We start from the raw sequence: 25,037 nt of genomic DNA, 5'->3' as shown, positions 1-25,037 counted from the left end.
ATATCCCTGACGTCCCACCTTCAAACACAACCTCATCTGGCCATCCATGAAAAAGCTAGTTAACCTCCCACTTTTCTATAGGAATACAGGCTTCCTACGGGCAATGCACTAGTTGTATTAACAGACCGAAGCAAGCAACAGATGCAGGTGTTTTGGAATAATGAGCAACCCTATGAGTGTTCACTGGTAAACAAGATGCCGATGGCCACAACCACCCTCTATGAGCTTCATTTTGGCTCTACAGAAACCTATGGGTGACATCACGGTAGCTCTGTCCAATCATTTTAGAGTCAACGGCAGAGATCATTCCTCAGCGACTACAAAGAAATGGATATGTGCAATGTCATGTCATATTCTCACCCAAGCTTTCAGTCAGTTGTTCCTAAACATTTCAGGCATCTCTCACACTTAAATTGACATAGTATATCTTTAAGGTGTACAAGGATAACCATTAAAGGTTATAGACATGCAAGGCTGTTGTTGACACAGATGGCTATTTTCTTTTATACCAGGGATTAGAGAGTTAGATCACACATATATGATGTTAGGAACCACAGTAAATGGATATCCATCTTCCACAAGCAGTTAAAACCTGTCCATTAGGCCAGTGGTCCCCAACCACTGGGCTGCGGCCCAGTACCGGTCTGTGGGTCGTTTGGAACCGGGCCGCTTAGAAAGAATAAATATGTTATTTTATTTCCGTTATATTGACAAACAAACTCAGAAAGTTGTTTTGTTTTGAAAAACTGATTCTCTTTTAATAACATCCGTCTGTACCTCTTGGCGCTTGACACGTACCTGTTTCAAGATTCAAAATTCATTCAAGAAGCTTTATTTATCCCAAGGGAAATTGCTGTGCAACAGTTACAATACAAAGGTGGGAAAGCAATACAGGGCTAGAGTAAAAATAAAAATAACATAAATAAAATAAAATAGAGGAAGATAAAAATAAAATAAGGCTAAAAAATGCAGTAAAAACATAGGTATATACAATATACAACAATATGCACAGTGCAGTTTAGCAGCATAAATTCAAATAAAATAAGTACAAACTAAATAAGTGATGAGGAGCGATTGAGTAAAGTGGTAACAGTGTTAAACGTGATGAAAATTGTTGCAGCATTTGTTATCAACATAAATTAACTAAGGCTCAGTACAACTAAATAAAGTGATAAAGTGAGAATTGGTTAAACAATGATCAATTGACATTTGTTTAGGACACATTGGCCCTCATTTATCAAACAAACGTACGGCAGAAAAACGTGCGTACGACCATTTCCACGCAAACTTTGGCATTTATCAATTTGGACGTGAGCGGAAGCTACGATCAGATCTCACGTCAGGTCTGAGCTCGTGTACGCAAATCTGAGTCTGTGGATTTGCGGTGCAGCGCAGCAAAATCTGGCTGAGTCTGAAAATAACAAACCTCAGCTGTCATTAAGCATAAGCAGTCACATATTTAGATCAGATCAAAACCGATTCTTAAAACGAATAAAACAAAAACTTTTTTCTAAAAAGCCCACGTTTTTACTGATACCACTTTTTTGTAAAATAAAATATGATAGGCTATTTAGCCTAACATGACAACTAATTAACGGTATACCTATTAACCCCACTGGCAAACCTGCTACAGAGCAGGAACGCAGATTCAATAGTGTGCAAACACGCACACGGGTCACAGTGGAGCTGCTTCGGGTTGCTGAAGGGCAGGTGGCTCTGTCTCGGAGCAGCAGGGGGAACGCTGCTGTATACCCCAGAGAACGTGTGCAATATTATTTTGGCCTGTCAAGTTTTGCACAACATTGCGGTAGTGAATGGAGCCTTTGATGTGCCGGCGCAGTCAGATGAGCCAATGCCCATGGAACCGTGGCCAGAACAGCCTCCACTGGGGGCTATACGGAGGAGACAGGACCTCATTCATCGCCTTTAAAATGTAAAGTATACCTTAAACTCTTGCAAATGCTCTGCAGTATTTAATCAGTAATGTGAAGTATTGGTGGAATTGGCTAAAGGCATACTAAACACAGAAAATGGACAACATTTAGTCATTTTAACACTTTATTAAGGCTTTTTAAGAGTTTCATTAATTTATCTTAACGTGTTATTTATTGCCTCAAGTGCGCCGACAACTGAGGCCAATAAACTGCATATTTCTATTTGTCTGTCCAGGACCTCTGCCGTGATGATGTTTGGTCTGGGCGCAGCACCAGGGCCAGAGGGCACGCGCTCTGGGGAGGAGACCTCGCCGACATGATGATGGTGCCTGGCTCTGAAACATTTAAAAATACAATAAAAATTTATACCCATGTAACATGTGTAAGCCTAATTATTTGTAAGAAATGAGAACAGTCAGAGTTTGATAGATTTTACAATGCAAGCAAAAGGGGGTTGTTAGTTACCATTCTGCTCTGGCTCTGACGCGAGTGCGTCTGTGTCACCTCAGCCAGAGTCCGTTCCTCTGGCAACGCTGTTGACTGCCTCCGTTATTCTCTTCCATACAGCATTTTTATGAGCTCCTTTAATTCCATTTTTCAGACTGCCAAAAAGCACATATTTGTTTTGCTCCACCTCGGTTGTCAGGATGCCGATCTCCATCTCGGAAAAGTTTCTTTTCTTACCTGTGTTTCTTCTCTCCATGTTTGACCTCAGTGGGCGAGGCCTCCGAACCAGGAATATTTAAGGGCATAACATGTTAATGATGATCGAATTCAGCCGCCGCATTTATCAAGACCTCATTCGTGCGCTTAGATTGGTCAGATACGAATGTTTCATAAATCACACGTGTGTCCTGTCGTACGACCAATTCTGCGCTCAGATTTGCGCCCGTTTTCACACAAGATTGATAAATGAGGGCCAGTATCTCCACTGTCCCTCTAGCGACTGGTGGTAGATGAGTTATAGAGTCTGATGGCCACAGGAAGAAAAGACTTCCTAAAGCGTTCTGTGTTACACCGGGGGGGAATGAGTCTGTTGCTGAAGGTGCTTATGCTTGTGGTTAGCACCTGGTGGAGAGGGTGAGCGCTGTTGTCCAGGATACTGTGCAGTTTACACAGAATCCTCCTCTCAGACACCACCACCAAAGAGTCCAGCTGGACCCACAGGATGGAGCCAGCCTTCCTGATTATCTTGCTGATCTTGTTGGTGTCTGCTGCCCTCAGCCTGCTGCCCCAGCACACAACAGCAAAGAAGATGGTACAAGCTACCACCAACTGGTAGAACATCTTCAGCATGATGTTACATACATTGAATGACCGTAGCCTCCACAGGAAATAGAGTTGACTCTGGCCCTTCTTGTAAACAGCCTCAGTGTTCTTGGCCCGGTCCAGTTTGTTATCCAGGTATACTCCAAGGTATATGTAATCCTGGACAACATCCACAGTCACACCGTTGATGGAGATGGGTGTGGGGCAGCTAGCTAGCTAAGATTAGTGGAAAAGAAACGTCTTTGGGGAGCTACTTTGCAAAGAAAAAAGGAAAAGGCCCAATGATGAGACAGAAGAAGAGGGTGATGGACAACTGTCTTCAAATTGGCTGATAAATTGGCTGAACTGCAGCTGTGGGGACGGTGAGTGGACAACTGCTGGAGACTGCAGATGACGGTGACCTTAAAGTATGTTACCTTAATAAGTTATGGAGTAGACTGGAGAAAGGAACACACTTTGGGCGTTTATGCACTTTGTTGTATAATTATATTTTATTTCCACGTAATCAAGCCCCCCCGGTCTGTAAAATAATGGCTTACATGTAACCGGTCCGTGGTGCAAAAAAGGTTGGGGACCACTGCATTAAGCCATGAGCTCAGTGGTTTTGTCGGATTTGAGTTTTGTTTGTGAGCTCACATTCAGCCCTGTCAGACTGTGCTCAGTGCTTCAAATGTATAATTTTTGTGATCTGTGCTTACCACCTCAAATCTTTCATTGCTTATTTCTGTTTTGATATGCTTGAAAATGTAACATACTGTAAATGTATTCAATATAAATATAGCACTTTTTTAATGGTAAAGTAAAGGTGACCAACTACCTGTTCCCCGGGATACATTTTCATTTCACACTGAAATTAACTGAGTGCAGCGACTGGTTGGCAGATAGAAAAGCCATCTGCACACAGAATAGGTTGAATAAGTGGTTGCCCTTGACATGAAGTTCATGGGCTAAAACATGCACAGCCCTGTGAATGGTCTGTTTTGTAGGTGGTGGAGGCTGCAGAAATGTTATTTGCTGTCCTGTGTAAGCCCGAGGTGACAGTTTAACACCTACCTGTTCAGCCTGGGGACTGTCAGCAGCTTTCTGGCCTGCAGATGTGGAGGTGTCTTCCTGGTTGGGTGTGGAAGGCTCGCTCTCTGCACCTCCGCTCTCACTTGCCTGTCTGGATATACTGGACTCTTCCTGTATTCACACACAGGGAACAGCAGTTATCTACACTGTGCCTTGGCTCTTTTTATAGTGCTGCACAATATGACTTCAAATATATATCATTATACACATTTAAGAACCACTGCAGAGGGTGGAGTTACCTGTTTTATCATAGCTCAAATGGTTCCATTTTGGAGTACAGTTTTTGTCTTCTTTTATCATCTCTTATCTATGGGAAATAGGTGTCTTTTCTTGATATTTTATGAGTTAATTTTGTTAACCTTTGAGATTAATTAGTGAACTTGTTCCAGCTATGCTAAAGAGAGTATCAAACTTTCACTTCTGAAGGTACAAATTGTCAATATGAGACAGGATGGGCCAGGGCCAGCAGGCTAGCATGGCAACTTCAGTAAACAATAGTAAACTCTGCAATACATCTGTCTCTTGACATAATGTCAACGCAGTTGTTTTAAAGTTGCCCCTTTAAATACACTGCTCAAAAAAAAAATAAGGGAACAATTAATCGTCGCAGTATAAAACCAGGTCAGTTAGGTTCAGGGATATCAATCTGTCCACTGAGGAAGCACAATTGATTGTAAATCAGTTTCACATGCTTTGGTGCAAATGAAAGTGACAACCGGTGCAATGGAGAAGCAAAAGCAAGAAAACCCCAAGAAGGGAATGGTTTTGCATGTGGTTGCAACGGACAATTGCTCACCCCTTATCCTTCCTGACTGATTCTTCTCTAGTTTGGTGTTCTACTATCGTCCTTGTCACTACTTGTAGCATAAGGCAGTACCGGCAGCCCAGTCAGATTGCACAGGTAGTCCAGCTTGTCGAGGGTGGCACATCGATATGTGTGGTCACATGGCGGTTTGCTGTGTCTCCCAGCACAACCTCAAGAGCATGGAACAGATACCAGGAGACCAGCCATTACACAAGGAAAGCTGTACAGGGCCGTAGAAGGGCATCAACACAGCAGCAGGACCAGTATCAGCTCCTTTGTGTGAGGAGGAACACGAGGGGGACTGCCAGAGCCCTTAAGAAATGACCTCCAGAAGGCTGTTGGTGTGCATGTTTCTGACCAAACTGTAAGAAACAGACTCCATGAAGGTGGCATGAGGGCCCGACGTCCTCTAGTTAGACCTGTGCTCACAGCCCAGCACCAGGCTGTATGATTGCAGCTGATGAAAGAACATCAGAATTGGCAGGTCCGCCATTGGCACTCCATTCTCTTCACAGATGAGAGCAGGTTAACACTGACCACACCTGACAGATGAGAAAGAGCCTGAAGACGCCGTGGTAAATGTTATGCTTCCTGTAACATCATCCAGCATGACTGGTTTGGCAGCAGGTCAGTGATGATCTGGGGAAGCATGTCCTTCGAGGGTCGCACAAACCATATCAGGGTCAACAGTAACCTGACTGCTGTTAGGAACCTGGATGAAATCCTCAGAGCGATTGTCAGACCTTACACTGGTGCAGTGGCCCTGGGTTCCTCATGGTGCAGTACAAAGCCCTGCCTCATGTGGTCAGAGTGTGTGGGCAGTTCCTGGATGACAAAGACACTGATGCCATTGATCAGCCCTCTTGTTCCTGTTACCTAAATCCCGACTGTGCACCTATGGGACGCTATGTATCGGTGCATCTGACGTCGCCAAGTACCGCCACAGACAGTGGATCAGCCTGTGATTTAAATGTTTTACTTTGATTTTCAGTGTGGGTTGATGATTTTGGCTTCCATTGACCGTCAAAGTCATTTTGTTCTCAACAAATTATACATTGTTCATCAGTAGATATTTTCAACTAGAATCATTCGTTCATCCATATCTGATGTGTGGAGTGTTCCCCTAACTTTTTTTTAACAATGCACATTACAATATATACTATTTGGGAATTTCGTATTCTCACTTAAGGCTGTTTTTATTTAGTAAATCTATCAAAAATTGTTATACGAGTACATTTAAATGATCAAAAGATTCATAATGGTTTATTGCCCAGGACTGATATATGACAGCAAAGAGCAAATCATCGTTTCCTTTGCATAGAGAGAAGAAAAAACAGTAGTCCTTTTTTATTAGCTTGTGCTGTCCACTGCTATTCTGCTCTTAGGGGTTAAATGACTGAACTGTGAATCAAAAGTGAATCATAAAACAGCCAGTGTTCGTACCTTGAAGTTGATTTGCTGGGCCAGTTCTTTAGCCTTGTGGTCCTCTGCACTGGGGTTGCTGTTGGCAGTCAGAGCCAGGAGAGCAGAGCGCATGGAGCATCCACACGTCTCGCAGCAGAAGTCCTGGGACCTGCCAGAGAACAGACAGTGGATGGTAAGGTCATCCTGCCGCAAGAGGAATTGTCATCCAACAACTTTAAGAGACTGCAATTTCTTAAAAAGTCCCTTTAGACAGTATCTGTCCATTTGATGAATAACAAGGTCCCTCTGCTCTATGAATAAAACCTGCTTCACAATGAGTACCACCACAGCTCAGTAACAAAATAAATAACTGTTAATTATGAACAGCACCCAACATTATTTTTCTGAGACACTTCTGTACATAAGGTTTACTTGCTAAGTTAACTTAAAAATACAATTTCAATTTTTTTGTTGTAATTATCAGCTTGTACAATACATCATTAAATTTTTCACTGATCACGCTACCTGAATGCAATTCTTTCAATACAAGATATTGAGATTGACTGATGCAATGCAGTAGCATCCCATTAGATGGATGCAACACATTATCTAACACAACCTGTTACAGATACATACCTAAAGGAAAATTCTGGTATTTTTCAACCTGGATACAGTTACTCTCATAATGTGCTCAGTATGTCTTTGGTTCATGCAACCTTTTCTCTCATCACTTCCGTTGTAAAGAAAATTGTGAAAACAGCATATACAGTGGGGTCTAAAAGTCTGCAACCACATTAAAAAAATTTAATATTTTTACAAAACCTGGAATTAATCATACATTTGAGAATGCAGGAAGTAAGTGAAAGTGTCAAATTAACATTCTAAGCTTTCTCAGCATCCCAAGAATTCTCAGGGGGCAGTGCAAAGAACTTGCTAAAATGCTTTACAGAAATTGGGTTAGTTGTGTCCATAGAATGATCATATCATATCAGGCAAACTCAAAGTGACCACACATCAGAAGATAAATACATCACACTTAGTTCCCTGAGAGATAGAAAAACTACATGAATCATTCACATACTAGTCCATATTACTCAATTCTAAGTGGGTTAGCAGGAAGTAGAACCTCAACAACATCAACAATGACCAGTTTGGGAGATAATTTTTGTGTTATTTGTATCATTCTCCAAATATGTTGGAAAACCTGGATTCCTAGAACCAGTCGGATCATCTGGCTGCTAATGTGTCTTGCTCCTCTCTGTTTAGAGATGTTTCTGTACTCTCAAATCTTATGGGACTCATAATGACACCCAACACACATTTTGTTTAACTTAATTAATTCAGCCTGTCATTGTGTTAAGATTAGCATCATCAGGAGCTTCTGTGTCAGTTCCTGATCTATGCTCCCCCCGCTAGACGACATAGTTTTCCCACGCAGGTGCCATTTGCATACAACAGATCTAGTGTGCCCCACCAGAGACTGTAACACACTAGATCTGTTGTATGCAAATGCTAAGGATGCATACAGTCCCACAGCCCTCCCCCCTCTTGGAAGATCTGACCACAACCTGGTTCTGCTGACCCCTAAGTATATGCCTCTTGTTCAGCGGCAGCCTGTCCACACTAGGAGCGTGAGGAGGTGGACTCAGGAGGCTGCTGACGCACTTCAGGACTGCTTTGAGTCGACAGACTGGGATGCACTTGTTGAGCCACATGGAGAGGATCTTGACAGCATGACCGACTGCATCACAGAATACATCAGGTTCTGTGAACACACCACCATGCCAACCCGGACTGTACGCTGCTTCCCTAATAATAAGCCGTGGATCACCAATGACCTGAAAGCCCTTCTTTACAAGAAGAAGAGGGCGTTCAGGTCTGGAGACAGGGAAGAACTGAGGAGAGTGCAGCATGAACTCAGGGATATGCTGAGGGCCTGTAAAGATGCCTACAGGAGGAAGCTGGAGGCCAAACTCCAGCAGAACAATGTGAGGGATGTGTGGACTGGTATGAAGCAGATCACTGGGTGTAAGGTGAGCGGCAGACAGTCATCGGGCAGCCTGGAGAGGGCAAACGAGCTGAACAGATTCTTCAATAGGTTCAGCTCACAGCATTCTGTCGTCTCCCTGACACCTCCAGACCCCCACACACCCTCACTGCCCCAAATGCTTCCTCCTCTCCCCCCTCACTCCCCTGCTGTGAGCTCTCCTGTGCAGCACCTCTCCTCCTCCTCTTCCTCCACCTCCTCCTCCTCCACCTTCACCTCCTCCTCCACCTCCTCGTCCTCCACTGAAGACACCAGCAGCCTCCCACGCATGACTGTGACTGCAGGCCAGGTTAGGAGACAGCTGGAGAGACTCCACCAGCAGAAGGCTGCAGGCCCTGACGGTATCAGCCCCAGGATCCTGAAGACATGTGCCAGCCAGCTGTCTCCTGTCCTACAACACCTCTACAACCTGAGCCTTGGTCAGGAGAGAATACCGGTGCTTTGGAAGACTTCCTGCCTGGTTCCTGTTCCAAAGAAGTCGACACCATCAGACCTCAATGACTATCGACCAGTGGCCCTCAAATCTTACGTCACGAAGGTGCTGGAGAGACTGGTTTTGGCCAACCTGAGGCCGCAGCTGAGAGCCCTGCTAGACCCTCTGCAATTTGCTTACCAGCCCCACTTGGGAGTTGATGACGCTGTCATCTACCTGCTGCAATGAGCCCATTCGCACCTGGATGGTGGAGGAGGCACTGTGAGAATCACATTCTTTGATTTCTCTAGTGCTTTTAACACCATTCCGCCACTGCTACTGGGGGAGAAGCTGCGGGTGATGGGTATAGACGACACAATGATCTCCTGGATTACTGACTACCTGACAGGCAGGCCACAGTTTGTCCGTATGGGCAGTGTTCTGTCTGATGCGGTGGTTAGTGATACAGGAGCTCCACAGGGGACTGTACTGTCTCCTTTCCTGTTCACCTTATACACTACTGACTTTCAGTACAACACCGGGTCGTGTCACCTGCAAAAGTTTTCTGACGACTTGGCTGTTGTTGGGTGTATAAGATCTTTTATCAGTCTGTGGTGGCCAGTGTACTTTTCTTTGCTGTGGTTTGTTGGGGAAGCAGCATCGGATCCAGCGACACCAACAGACTCAACAAACTGATCAGGAAGGCTGGCTCTGTGATTGGCTGCAAACAGGACACTCTGGAGGCCGTGGTGGAGAGGAGGACACTGAACAAACTGCTATCCATCATGGATAATCCTCTCCACCCTCTCCAACTCACACTGGTCAGACAGCGGAGCACCTTCTCCGGAAGACTGCTTCAGCTTCGCTGTCGTAGCAATAGATACAGGAAATCTTTCCTGCCACAATCCATCACTTTATACAACAACTCTCTCACCTCTGCCTGACAGAGAACTCTGGTCTCTCTACTGTTTTGTTGTATATATTATTATTGTTATAGTATATTTTGCATATTTTGTTTTGTTGTATATATTATTATTGTTTATTGTTTATAGCACACTGTGCACTGTATATATACACTATGTATATATTGGATTCTATTTATGTTATGTATGAAATGTTTTATTTGCGGACCCACTACTGCTCTAACAAAATCATTTCCCAGTCTGGGATCATTAAAGTAATTCTATCTATCTATCTATCTATCTATCTATCTATCTATCTATCTATTTTGTGCCGAGTGCAATTGCACTCGCACTAGTTAAAGTTGGAATAAGTGACATTAAAACTCCTGTACATGATGTATTTCCAGCTAGTAATGAGTTATGCGTGTTTACTATAAATATGTACATTTGTTAAAAGTGGAATGTCCATGGTAACAAAGTTAATTTGTCTTTGTTCATAAGCCTGTTACACCAGCACTTTGTTTGAATACACATTTCAGTGCTCTTTTACAGAAGCCAGGTATGTAGTCTACTGTATTTGAATGTGTTTTGTACACTGTAAAACTGCTAGTGTTGGGGAGACTTACACTACATGTAATTGAACTACATAGCTTAACTACAATTTGCTGTAACTTGCTGGTAGTTAAACTACATTCATATTTTGCGCTCCTTTTGAACATTATATGAGTTTTCCACACCGTGGTTACCGACCGCGGCGGTTACCATGGTAATTAAAATTTAAACGGTAAGCTTCACCGTCGGGAATTTTACCATGGTTTACCACGGTAACCGTTACATCCCTACTTTGGCATAGGCTGTTTGTGGTGCTGGCTGCCTCACACTGTATCCTCAGCTGACAAGTTTGTTTTTTTGCTTCCACCACCTGTGGCACATTCACATCCCTGCTAGGGCTGAGACTGTTGCGTGTACCTTTACACCTTCATGTCAGTCATTACAGTAGGGTTCAGTGAATATTGCCCAGAGAAGGATCACACAGCTGCTTAGTGCAGTGATGTGGAAAAAAAACACGAAAATGGAACACATAAAAGAGATTTCTGTGACTTGGTCTTGGAGAAGCTAATAGTCCATTGCAAGCTTGAATGTTTCCACAGTGAAAGTAACGTTACGCGAAACGGTTCACATTTACCAAAAGCTGGCAGGTCCGCTGACACACACACACACACATACACACACACACACAGTTTACCTTTTTAAGCGCCAACTGCAGCGAGTGGGTAACGGAGGACGGAGAGGGAGGCAGAGGGCAGGAGGAGGCAGGGACGAGGGGGGCGGGGATGTTACGCTATAGGTTCGGTAAACTCATTATTCTCCGCTTTTCTACAATGATTGACTGAAACTGCTTCACCACGCTGCTGCATCGTGTTGTCAGACATGAGTACCGCACGTGCACATTTGCCACAGAACTCACATGTCCGCAGCTTCTTGCGTAGTTTAGAGGGGCGAGTCGTACCAGCGTATTTAGATGTCAAATTGCGTACTTGCTACGCAAAATGCGTACAGGTTGGCAGGTCTGCTGAAAGGTGATGCCTATCATTAAAAAAAGAATTTGGCATTTCTGATGACATGTCAATTTTCCCTCTTACCTTCTTAATTTCTATAACAATAATATACTAATATTTAGAGGTGGTTAAAAATATCAATTCATCAATGCATTGCAATTTCTTTTTTCCCAATTCAATATCGATTCAGAAAACCCTCTGAATCGATTCAGAAAATCCTCTGAATCGATTCAGGCAAGCAGTGGCCCCCGACCAACTGCTGTCCTTCACCGGACTCCTCTTGGTCCCCCCCCTCCAGCAGCTGGAAGCGCCTTGCCCACGTCCTCGTTGAGGGTCGGAGGGTGATGCGCCGCAGAAACCCTGTACGAGCTCTGGAGGCGGGTAGCCAATGTCTAACGCACCACTCTTTCGGAGACTTTAAACTCCCAGCACAGCCGGTATCACCCTGGCCGCTGTACCGTGCGCCCATGGGTAGCACTCTCCTCTGGGGAGGGAGGGGGGTTCAGTGTCAATGTTTTACCCCCTCGTGTCTAGCCGGAAGGTGGAGAGACCGCGGTTATGTCTATGTGTATGTGTATGTCAGACAAAAATTAACCATGCAGTCCCAGAAACAATGGCACTTTCTCAGCTTAACTATGGTTGCACTATTTTATGACTAAACACATTATGTGCCTTTGTTAACATTTCAGTTCGAACTACAACTTCCTAGAGGAAAGATTTATAATTCAAGATTAGTTTTTTGAATTAAAAAATTATCAACAGGTACTCCAATGAATTATATCTTTATTACTACTTATTACTGAATAGATATCAAAGCATTTAAAGCAATATTGAATCAAATTGATATTGAATCGACCTAAAGAATCAAAATCAAATCGCATCGTGAGGTTCTTACCAATACCCAGCCCTACTGATATTCCAAAATTATCATAGGGAGATCTGCAGAAGAGAAGATTGTAAAGTTAGCTCTTCCTTCTTCAGCTTCAAGATAAATCCAGTGTGGACTAACAGTGGCTAACATGGAGCTCCAGTTTTGGACAAACAGTCTTGGCTCATTATCAAAATCAGTGGAGCCCTGGTTGTCATAGTTACTATAGTTACACCATTGAGTTTGAATTAACATGAACAGAAATTATTCTATATACAGTTTGTGCAGTCCCTGTGGTATTACTTCTGAGGATTTGGAGCAAAATGGATGATGTCACTGAAAGATAGTGGATACATATTCTGCGATGGGGCTGGGTATTGTTAAGAACCTCACGATTCGATTCGATTTCGATTCTTGAGGTCGCAATTCGATTCAATATCGATTCAATTCAATATTGACTTAAATGCTTCGATATCGATTCAGTTAATTTTTGAATAAAAAAAAAGTCATCTTAAATTATAAATCTTTCCTCTAGGAAGAAAAAGAAAGGAAGAAAAAATTGAAAGGCCCCTTCCCTCAGAGGCTGATCATTTTCAAAGCTGTATTGTCTTGAGTTTACTTGAATCTATTCTTCCGCAAATAACACTATCCATTGTTAAGCCATGCAACATAATCATCAGTTAGGCCACTTTATCCTTACATTGTTAAGTTATCATTAACAACTAATATCTCACAATATATGCCATGCCAGCTGGTCTGTATATGAAATGTACACTCAGGTGTCAGAGAAGAAAGACATTTTTTTCATATTCTTTTCTGAGGGACCACCACAGGGCCTCAGTGTGTTTGTCCTGTCACATCACAAGCTCCAAGTCAGTCAAACTCTACAGATTCTAAAAATATTGATCAGGAGCATTTTCCTGCTGTACAGAGACCGACAGTTTTTACAATCACCAGGGGCACACAAAAAGAAGATGAAAAACCAAAGTGCTGCCTCAGCCTTAGACCGAGAGGGAAGTAAGTAGAAAAAAAGTTTTCCATCAAAGAAATAAGCGGCAATGTATTTATATCAAAGTGTGTCTTCCCTGTCTTTCTCATCTCCATGTGCTAATGAAACAGCCCACTGATCAAGACCCCAGTTTCATCTACTTATTTAGGAGCAACTTCAGCTAGATCTCTCCTGCTCTGGCTTTGTACCAGAGGTACAGAGGGAAATGCGGTATGAAATGAAGAGCAGCATGCCCATTCGTGCTCCCTCTGGAGACAAGGTACTTTGGTGATAATGAATTTGTCATCTTGCAATACCAGGACTGGCTTAGGCATGCTCCTTTCCCTTTGTGACTTGGCAGTTGTTAGTGGCGGGCAAGTCAACCGAGGTTCAGCCGCTGATTACATCAAATGCTCATTTAAAGTTTGCTGTGTTTATGCCATCTAACAAGATTCAGGCATGTAATGTTTGCAGGGATCATATCCCTAACCTGTGTTTGCTGTTCATTGCTGTTCAGCTGTTCACGATACACAATATTCAACATCACTCCCCATACTGACCTCATTATCATTCTCTATCCATAGTGCATACACAACGTATGCTCTATGGAGTAAAGTGGACAGAGTTTCATATACCACATCTTACTTTTTGGCGAGGGCCCTCCTCTCTTCTGGGGTATAATCAAGAGATCCTATTGCTCCCTCTCCTTTTGTTGGCATGAATCCAATAATAGCTATAAGAGCGGTTCTGACTGGAGAGAAACAGACAAGAGAAGAACAAACAAAGAGGAGAGGGAAAGATTTTAAAACATTGCATGTTTAACATTGCTGGGTAAATCAAAGAAGGTTAAATTACATGACAGGCTGCACATGTCGTCATGCTCAGTACCCATGTTACATAAGTGGAATGATGCTTTGTTTTCTGAGCGTAAGCCTGGATTTACGCTGGCCTCTGTGAGGACATTCAGCATGTGTCTGTACTCACATATACTCCTGCTGACACAAGCCATGTTTTACAATATGGTTAGGGTCATGGGTGTGTTTGTGTGTGTTTATGTTATGACGGGCTGTGGTTTGCCAAAAGCATTTGGAATCCCAATATATCTGACTGTCTTCAAAAGATAGAGAGCAAAAAGTACGTTGTAAAGTTAAGTGTATACTATCACACTGATTATTACAAGTAGTAGCAAGATATTTAAATTTAATAACAACAAGAGTTCTCTTTATAACCTCTTCTTGAGTTGTGAAGAATAATGATTGGGTCTGTGCATGTGTGGGAAGTACACCCTAACTCCTCCTTTTGAACAATATATGTCAATGTAACTAAAAAAACTCATTGTGGACCAGACACTTAAATACTGCAACCCTTATTTTTTTAAAAACAGGCTACAAACACCTAGGACAGTCAAAAAAGCTTGAACAAAATATAGATAGAGAATATACACTACTCACAATAAGTTAGGGATATTGTAAGAGACTCAGTGGATTTCATACATATGGTGTTTGTTTCACTTCAGATAGTTTTGGGATAGGGAGGCAATTGTATTGGGGTGATAGACACACCTCATTTTGTGTTTTCCACGTAATGGTCTCACTGTGTACAGTGTGCCTTACATATTGGGGCCAATACCAAAAAACTAAAAGACAACCCTTTTCAATGTGGCATCAATTTCAACATTCTGTGGGTATAAAAAGCTGGTATTGTCAGTAAGTCATTCCAAGTTCATCATTCAAACAGCCATGAACACACAACGTCACTTAACGGACGAGCAGCGCCACCTGGCCATAGCGCGCCTTCGGGTCGTGGCAGGCAGTCAGATGTTGCTCGTGAACTTGGTGTGTCTCAAAGTGTCATCAGCAGACTTGCATCAAGACACAGAACTACTGGCAGAGTTCGTGACAGACCCAGGAGTGGAGCCCCATGAGTGACAGACCGCAACGATGACCAGTGCCTAAGGACCTATGCACTCAGACAACGTTATGCAACTGCCACACAGCTGCAGGGGGGGTACTAGGGTTTCCAGACAAACCATTCGAAACCGACTTCACCGCTTTGGCTTGAATGCCAGACGACCGTTGCAGGTGACTCCACTGACACCAAGACACCGCCGTGAACGTTTGCAGCAGGCACAAGACCATGTGACCTGGACAATGCAGCAGTGGTCTACCGTCCTGTTCACTGATGACTGTCGGGTCACCTTGCACAGAAATGATGGTCGTCAACGTTGCTGGAGAAGGCGAAGTGAGCAATACGCCGAGGTCAACATGGTCCCCAGGGTTCCCTTTGGTGGAGGAGGTGCAAATGTCTGGGCGGGCATCACCAGTTAGCGCAAAACAGATTTGGTTATTGTAGATGGCTCAGTCACTGCACGTTCTTACCTCAGAGACATCATAGAACCCATCATCATCCCCCAATTCCGCCAGCACACCCCCAACTTTCTGTTCATGGATGATAATGCTCCACCACATCGTGCCAGAATTGTCACAGCTCGACTTCAGGAAGTCGGAGTGCCTCATATGGTATGGCCAGCAATGTCCCCTGACCTGAACCCCATAGAGCACGTCTGGGACCAAATGAAGCAGAGACTGGATGATCGTACCCCACCTCCACGTGACCTGGCAGAACTGGCAGTGAGGAGCATGAGACGTCACTGTCAAGCTGTCATTGCGGCAAATGGTGGAAACACCCGCTACTGACATTGTCAATTTTTGTTATTTGGGGCCATCCTTGTTATTGTCTAAATTTTTGAGGTAATAAATATTAAACTAATGAAAATGGTGTTTCTTCTCATTCATTATTAGTAATATCAAAGGAAACTTTCACTTATTTCATTAAAATTCAGACCAAATAGGAAAAGCACTCATGTAAATAACAATATCCATAACTTATTGTGAGTAGTGTATATAGACAATATATTCAGAAAATCTTTTCAAAACTGCCCTCAGAAATAGTGTTAAAATAACTTATCCACACTAGACTGTATCAAATATATAGTTGTAGCATATAGGCTGAAGCAGCAGCACAGTAGAAAGCATAACCCTGGAATAACTACAGGTCGCCTGCCTGTGATGGGACTCATTGCAATTACCCAACCAGACCTCCTGCACTCATTCCAAACAGGCTGAGACACAACTTGTGCACAACACTTTAAGAACCCAGCAGGGGAAGTCAAATCCCGAAGGCATGGCCAGCCATGTGACATGCAGTATGTTGATAAAAAGAGCTTCAGAGCAGCCTGTCTCTGATTCAATTCTGTTATTGAATTTTAAGTATTTGTTTTTCAATTATTTATTTTGTCTGTTACTTTGTGTGTGTGTGTGGGGGGGGGGGTTCCTGTCATGTCGCTTGTGGGTTGAAGTCTGTGTCTGACTGTGAAGACCATCAGACTGACACACCCGTGTTCTGCACTGCCGGCTCTTCCATTCACACAGACACCAGCCGTCCTCTGCTGCGGCTCTGATACTACCTCCGGGGGTAGATCAGAGCCTGAGCAAAACTGTACCCCCATCTCTGCATCTGTGACTTTCACACAGACAGCGAAGCAGAGTATTGATAACCACATTGAAAGGGCAGTGTGAATGGGGCTATTGTTAAACAGCAATGCGCCAGGTCCTGGAGCATCCCAGTTCTTAATGGGCATGGGCAACGCTGACACACAGATTGGTTTAATTTACCTTACGCCTAAAACACAGCCATGACTAACCACTAATTTTCACTGGATACGTATCCGCTGCATTACGTATCCGCCACGCCAGCGGAGCTGACAGGTTTTACTTAAGTGTTAATTTCCACCAGGTCTGCTGTGCTGCATATCTGCTCCGTCCCAGCTCCGGCAGTCTGGAGCCCTCCGGAACAGATACGCAGGACTCCTATATCTGGCGGATGCCGGAGCACGACGCAGCAATTCAGCTGAATTTAAAGTCTGTGTAAAGCAAATTCAGCCATTTTCTTCTAAACACATTAAATAGGTCATAAATGTATTTCCTTAAAACATGTAAAAAGCCATTCAACCATTTAGAATTTAATTTTGGAGCTAGGCTCACAAACTGTGTTTAAAAATTTCTGTGTTCAGGATTTAATGTGCGGGTCAGAAATCATGGCCGCGTTACGTAACGTGGGCCGTCTCTGCAGTGTCCACTTTGCCCCCGATAGTTACAGCAACTATCACCAGGTAAAGAGTCCATTGATGCTGGTCAGTGGGGCCAAACCGACCCTCTCCGTCCCCGGCTTGCATCTTCCCTTCCCGTCGACAGCGGGTGCCACCATCATGGCCACTGGCATTATGTGCTCGCCTGCGCGCCAACAGCGAGTGATGTCATCTCCACCGACGGCATATGTGCCCGCCTGCGACCGTCTCAGTCCCGCCGACAGTGGGTGTTTTCATCTCCGCCGCCGGCATTATATGCCGCCTGTGACTGTCTCCGCCCCGCCGACAACAGGTGTCTAATCTCGGCCACGGCATTACGTGCCTATCAGAGAGCGTAAGTGTGTGCCTATGTATGTTATAAATATTGTACATTTGGGCAATTAAATGCATTTTGCTGAAGGTGCAAATCCTGAAAATGATTTTACATCTTGCATCCTGTCATGCCCATGTAATGTTAGCAAATGTTATTGCATTTAATCATGACATGATTTGGCCTGATTCCCTGAGTAGAGTCCATCTAACAGCACAATGATAATCCACAGGTAATATTTTACGTGCATCAATATAGCTATGACAAGGAATTATACGTTGACAGGGGTTTTACGGTTGTGTGTAATGTAAAACATGGACTGTGAGGAACGAGGCTGAGCACTATCAGTGTCTAACTCAGAGTCAGTTTCTGGCTCTGATGGTTCAACCAGGTCGGGCTGGGTCCGTCCGATGATGCTGCTAGCTTACATTGTTACTGTAGGTTACATCATTGTACAGTACACGGAGGCAGCTCCCCTCCCACGCATGGGCGTGGTTCCAGTGCCTCTAACTGACACGCCCCCAGCGTTTCACAGCAGAGAGAAGTGATTGTTTTTCCATGATTTTGAGACCTAATTTTATATACTTAGCAATTTTTTTAATCTTTCAAATTTGGCTCAGTGGTCAATGACACGTTTCTGTGGTGTGACAAACTCATAACACAAATTTATTTCTGCTTAACACAGACATTAACACCGAGCAGACAGAAAGTCAAGCACCGAAATAACAACATAACATCCAGCTACTTTTCAAAAGAAAACACTCCGTGTTGACACCAGCGAAGCCAGCTGTCCACCGTACTGCGCCGTGGCAGACTCAAAACGCAATCGTGGGGGTTCCCAGACAGCGGACGGCAAAACCGGATCGGAGCCGTTACGCAACAGACATGTATCCAGTGAAAATTCGGGGTAACTCAGAGCCTTGATACAACCTCTTTGGGCTGTGTGCCTTACTTATAGGGTTGCCAACCGTCCCTTGAAAAACGGAATCGTCCCGTATTTAGGAACAAAGTAACGCGTCCCGTATTGAGCTGAAAAGGGACGCACTTTGTCCCGTATTTCCGTGAGAATCACAATGGATAAGCGGAAGAAAACGAAACGAAACAAATCACAATGGTCTTTAAAATCTCAATAGAATCAATGAATGACAGGGCGTTTTATATGAAAATATACGGTAATCTTACTGCCAGCCCTCTGTGCTCTGTGACCAATGAGCCGACAGCACACTCACACACGAGAATAACAATGCAGAATCCGGCTCTTCTCATTGGCCGAGGTACTGTCGCTTGCAAGAAGATACCGGAAGACAAGAGACTGAGGCAACTGGCAAAACAATCCAGCATGGCTCACAACGACACAGGTCCACAGGACACTGCAGACGGTACGCCTTCCACCACGAGCAGTAACGGTACTCCCCCGAGATAAAAAGAAAAGGCTGCAAAAATACAGACTCGAATGGGAAAAGAAAACGTGGCTGGAAAAAGTGTAGATAATGTCTGCTGGCGCACTTTTTCTGTGGCCCATGGTGAACTGTTTGACATGAAACAGCATGCATCTAGTGGTCTACACGTGAGGGACAACCAGGTGGACCCTTGACTGGTTTGTTGTCCACCAGGCAACACCAGAGGCAGATATGGTATGTAGAAAAAATAAGAATGTTTTTTAAGTCCAATAAATGTCAGTATTTTGTGGCCAAAAAAAATGTTTAGTGTAATAAACAGATACAATTGATAGATGAATACATAAAATAGATAAATAATACATAAAAGTAATACATAGATGAATAATAGATAAAGAATACACACTATACTATATACATACATATATACAACCTTACACATGTCAGTTCAAACAGTCCATAGATGATGTGATGTGCATAATTTGTACTGCACAGGCAGTTGATATACTACACATGAACTATATATCAGTAAGAAAGTAACAACTATTGTTTTCTGTTATTTTATACTGTTTTCAGTTAAGCAGGACAGTTCTGTTAAATAAATAAATATGTATTTTATTCCGTCAAGTTAAGCAGGACAGATTTCTGTTAAAAATACATTTTATTTTGCATCAAAAAATAAATTGTTGAATAACATTTTTTTCAATGTATTCTTATCACTCAAAAACATGCATCAAACTAAATTCACATTCGAGTCAAATTATTTGGAAATAGTTTCACACACAAAAAAGGCTAAAAAAAGTTAAGCCACCGGGGGGTGGGTCCCTTGTTTATTTTTCAGTGAGTTGACAACCCTACTTACTTAGCACCCAGATTATCTGACGGTTAACGAGATCATGGGCATCAATTCTTCTGTTCCTTTAATGTTAAGGTTTAATGATGGCTTTTCAACAATGCAAAAAAAAAAATTTAAAAAGTGTTTTTAGAATTAATTAGTGCATTAAAACAGTCAGGAGAGTATGATATGAGTCTTGTACAGATTACCAACCTTTGCAGTCCCCCTGGAGACCCTGTCGAGAATGGTGAGTGGCCAGTGTCAATATCATATTATTTTGTCATTCAAGATTTCTCTTTAGAATGCAGTAAGTAAGATAACTGTGCACCTGCCGGGACACTTAAGCATGGAACATCACATGTTTTTGATACTTGTGCTATAAAAAGGATCAAATTTTCCAGCTCGACAAATCTCTCTATAAAAGCAAGGAATCTCTGTCTGTCTGTGTGTGTGTGTGTGTGTGTGTGTGTGTATCTGTGCCTCAAATATCTCTGCGGATCAGGATCAGACTGACCTGAGACTTTCAACATGGCTGCTGCTTGGTTAAAGGGTGTGCGACGTCGGATTTGTTTGGACTGCAATGATACCATTAATAAATAATTTCATAAATGCTTTACAAATTCCACGAGCATTGTCCACCGGAGCCACCACAGTCACGTGTGCATCAGAGCCAATCACTGCACACCGTAGCCATGTGCGCACCAGAGCCAATCACTGCACACCGTAGCCATGTGCGCACCAGAGCCAATCACTGCAGAGCCCGACTCCACGACATACCTTAAGAAACAAGCGGATTTATACCTGCAGCAGCGCGAGCTGGACCGGGATTTTGCCGGCGGCATCTAAACTGACTGTTGTGGATTAATGAGACTAAACGAGTCTGGACCAAGTCTGTTCCGGTCTGAGGAGATCCGGAGATGCACAGACAACAAAGTGGAATCGGAATCTGAGGATGTTCGTGTGTAGCTAGCTGCTAGCCCACCCACACGGCCCACCTCCCGAGTCGACGGACCAGACGCACCGGCGCGTCCAAAACCGGACTTAGGGTAAATAATGTCCGCCACGCTTTTTCGCAAACATTGCCGTCACGTTTGCTTTGTGTCTGGTGCAGGAAGAAACGGTAAAAACGGGCTTTTGTCACGAAAGAGTCCAAGCAGCAAGTTTGGTTGTTGTGGAACGGGAAGTTGTGGGAAGGACGGAGGCGGATGAATGACAGGCAACGACGGTCGGTGTACAGACAGCGATACAGACAGCGATATTGAGAGTTGAGAGATTTGTGATATAGTGTGTTTGGAGTGTATAGTTAGTGTGTTATGTAGTGTTTGGTGTAGTTTGTTTAGTGTGTAGTGGAGTCAGTTTTTTGTTTAATGAGTCACAACAATGACGAGACGGCTGAATGTGGAGCAGGCAGTGCAGCTCCTCATTCAGCTGGAAGAAGTTCAGGCAGACCTGAGCATTGCCTGCATTTAAATGTAAATAGTTACATATAACTTTGTACATTTTTAAAATGTATGCACATATTTAGCAACCAACAATTATATTTGCATTATAAGCAATAAAAAATGGTTTGTTAAACATATTTGTGGTTTTCACAGTAAAAAAATCTAACTTTTTCTACTCGGATTTTATGTTTTTTTTGTGATTTTAGGTCCATTGTGTTAATACAGTATGCCAAAATAAAAAAAATAACTGTACAGTCACATGTGAGGTTGTGCTGAAAATAATGACACCAAGTAAATATTTTTTAAGGTAAAATATAATGGCAAAATCAAAAATAGTCAAAAACGGCCAATTATACCCTAGAATATCGGATTTCACAACAAACCTAAATATCCCTGACGTCCCACCTTCAAACACAGCTTCATTTGGCCATCCATGAAAAAGCTACTTAACCTCCCACTTTTCTATAGGAATACATATTTCCTACGGGCACTGCACTTGTAAGAATAATTATTGACACTTTTCCAGAGTCTCTTCACTGAATGTAAGCAATGACCTATACATGGAGAAACAACTCCCTTGACAATGATCTACATGAAGAGAACTTTGGATTACTAGGGATACTCACTGCTCCAAGAGGGTTGCCAGGTTTCTGGATGGTGGCCAGAGATGCTCAAGCAGATTTTCTTCCCTACTTCGAATCTTCCATTTGGCTAAGAGAGGAGGCAGTAATAAAAGGTAAAAGGGGAATAAGTGGGGGGAGATTCATTAATAAAACAAACACTGCCAAAGGTTTTAGCAAGCAGATTGACATGGAAATTTAAAACAGTTGAGGGTGCTAAAAAGTAAAACGCAGGCCAATATCTTACAGAAGTACGATTTTTCAAACAATAAATGCTGAAAAAGAAACATTATAAAAGAAAAAAGAGAAAAAGTACCTGGGTGCAATCAAAATGTGTATGTCACAACAAATCAGAGAACTCTGGCTTTCATCAGACTGTCATTAGTGAAGGTGTCATACAGCTGTCTGAATAAACTAAGACAGTCTCATATTCCCACAAAACCAGTACAATTCCCCCCAACAGTGTGATGACAGCCCAGGCTTTGATCTGACAACTGTCACTTTGTGTGCTGCAACCAGAAATGGCTGAGGGTTAAATGACATGCCGTCCATTTTCTACTCTTTGATCATATGATTTGACATATTTCTGTTCCGCTTCAGCAGCAGAATAATCGGATGCAATTGAGACGTGGCCTTTGTCAGTGTCTTACTGTGAGGAGGATAATGCTTGGAGGCTTCATAGGGTATTCTGGGGGGAGCACGATTCTGCCGTGGTAAACTCCGCCATCGAAATCGGAATCTGGGGGCCCGCGTACGGAGAAGTGCCATTCAAAGAGGTTATCCTGCATAGAGAAAGACATGTCACATTGAGCACATGTTACAAACAGACATGTTCATCAGGATGGACACAACTGTGTGACTTCTCATGCCTGGCTGACATTGACAATGACATGTCCTCTGGAGCATTACCACACAGCTGTTGTACTAATGTTAACCATTTTTTTTATAATTGAGAATTTTCCAATTAATTAAAAAAATAAATTTCATCTTTAACATTCAGGCTGTATTTGCTTGTTTTTTCTTTCATCTTTACAGCCTTTTAAAGGTATATTATCAATCTGTGTGGAGGATTCGCTTTACCGCCCCCTAAAATTTACTCTGTGCTCCTTGTTTTCTGTCAAGCTTTTACTGCCTCAAACATATGTCTTAGTACCAATAAATACCAGGGCCTCACTGTAGAGCAGCTTGACATTTTTTTAAATAGCTCTTGCAGGAATATTTTAGATTGTGTAGCTCCTGTCACTTATAAAAAGTCCTGATCTTCTTCTCTGCCACAGTTGAATGAAGACAGAAGGATCGAAAAAGGATAATGTGGTAGCAGAAGTGGAAATTGAAGAGGGATAAACACAGTGCCTCCCTTACTTCTCTCAATGAGCTGATGTTGTAATACCAGTGTGTAATCAACTCTAATTTTATCAAAAAATAAAAATAAATCTCTGAACAGGGATTCAATCCCAGAATTATCGATAAACCATGTGACTGGTCTCCCACTAAGCCAAGTTGGCTGAATCATCCCAAGGGAATGAAAAATGTACCTTCCTGTCATGATTCTTGTAGCACCCTATAATGTAATAATTTCCTGAATATGTAATAATGCCTGAAAATGAAATAAAATTTGCACCTAACTCAATCGAAAATGTAATAAAACCCAATCATGTAATAACTTCACCAATAATGTAATAAAATATCCTGACCGATATTGTAATAACATTTTTACCGATAATGTAATACTTTGTTACATTATTGGGAATTTATAACATTTTCAGGAAGGTCTTTTTTTTTTAAAAAACTGATGATGTAATGCTTGACAGATAATGTAATATGTTTATTTTCAGTCCAGAGTTCTACATTTTGTGTTTTGAGAATCTAACAATGTTATATTCACTGGATTTGAAACAACAGAATGACGATTGGGTTAAATTGCAGACCTTGAGTACCATACAGCCATATGCACATGTGCAAATAATCAGGGACATGCAACTACATCCTGGTCCTACTTAGTGGGGGTACCTCCTTGGGAGACCAGAATTCCAGCTCAGATATAAGCTTCTGAGCACCACTGGAGACCCCAGGTAACGCTTCCCTAAACATACCTCTTCACTCCATGGATTTCCAACAAATTACTACCTCATGAAAACGACAAAAAACCTTTTAGTAACACTTCATTTGAAGAAAGTATACGTAAGCATTCATAGCACCTACATTACATGACACACGACATAAATATAGACCTACATATCCAATAATAAATGGTTATTATATCACTTTCAATGTCAAATTGACATCTCTATGTCAAGTGACAAAGTGGTTGGCTGACATACTGTCATATTGACAGTATATTATGAGATTTACCTGTATAAATAAAGGTTAAATAAAAATGTCAGCATAAAAATGACAATATTTGATGACAACTGACATGGTTATTTTTCAAACCCCTTTTTGGGATTTATACAGGGTTTTTGAAGTTGCATGTTGTTTATATGATAGTAAAAAATTTTAGTGGTGAAAGTATTTGTCTAAATGTCTATTTAAATCCTGTTTTATTGACGTGACATCATTTCTGCAACACTATCTGCTGGTAATGTCAGCAACATGTTTATAATGGATTTTCCATTATACAGTCACTAGTTTCGTTATAAAAATGATGCTTTTGATATGTTAATTAATCTCGGACGCTGGCATCCTGGCCACTACAGGGCCTGCATGGGAGAACACGATCAGGGTCTCTTTCAGTGGTGGCTAGCTGAAAATATGTCCAGCAGCAATGAAGCATTCTCCCTTTATATGATCACTTGGTAAGTGAGAATGCAATGTCTCAGCATCAATGACTTCAGATTTCTGTAGGACACCAGAAAAAGTTTGATAACGGTAGGATAGTAATAGGCTTTAGACTAGTTTTTATTGACCATGTGGCTACATGCTAGTTCTGCTAACTGTTTGACACTTTAGCCAAGGCTTGGCTACTTCTTTAAATAACTTACAAAGAGGTAGGCTACAGGCTAGATTTTTGTTATTGACCACATGTTA

The 25,037-nt window shown here is 42.5% G+C and overlaps 1 protein-coding gene across 2 annotated transcripts in view; it reads right to left on the bottom strand.

Annotated features, from left to right (window-relative positions):
- The window catches only part of ube2j1 (ubiquitin-conjugating enzyme E2, J1), a 96,405-nt gene that overhangs the window by 18,365 nt on the left and 53,003 nt on the right, over positions 1-25,037 (bottom strand). The window contains exons 3-8 of one of the 2 annotated variants that reach the window (XM_030405621.1): positions 22,661-22,792; positions 22,017-22,101; positions 13,905-14,010; positions 6,523-6,652; positions 4,257-4,385; positions 2,046-2,269 (exon numbers count right to left, since the gene is read on the bottom strand). In XM_030405621.1, the coding sequence (XP_030261481.1) occupies positions 2,114-2,269; positions 4,257-4,385; positions 6,523-6,652; positions 13,905-14,010; positions 22,017-22,101; positions 22,661-22,792 (738 nt within the window). In that variant the 3' untranslated portion in view covers positions 2,046-2,113. Of the gene's footprint in view, positions 1-2,045; positions 2,270-4,256; positions 4,386-6,522; positions 6,653-13,904; positions 14,011-22,016; positions 22,102-22,660; positions 22,793-25,037 lie in introns of those variants that run through there. The other variant, XM_030405620.1, reaches the window with a different exon arrangement.

The sequence above is a fragment of the Sparus aurata genome, chromosome 22 (assembly GCF_900880675.1).
Source record: "Sparus aurata chromosome 22, fSpaAur1.1, whole genome shotgun sequence".
NCBI lineage: Eukaryota > Metazoa > Chordata > Actinopteri > Spariformes > Sparidae > Sparus > Sparus aurata.
This window is presented reverse-complemented; position numbering and strand designations above follow the sequence as displayed.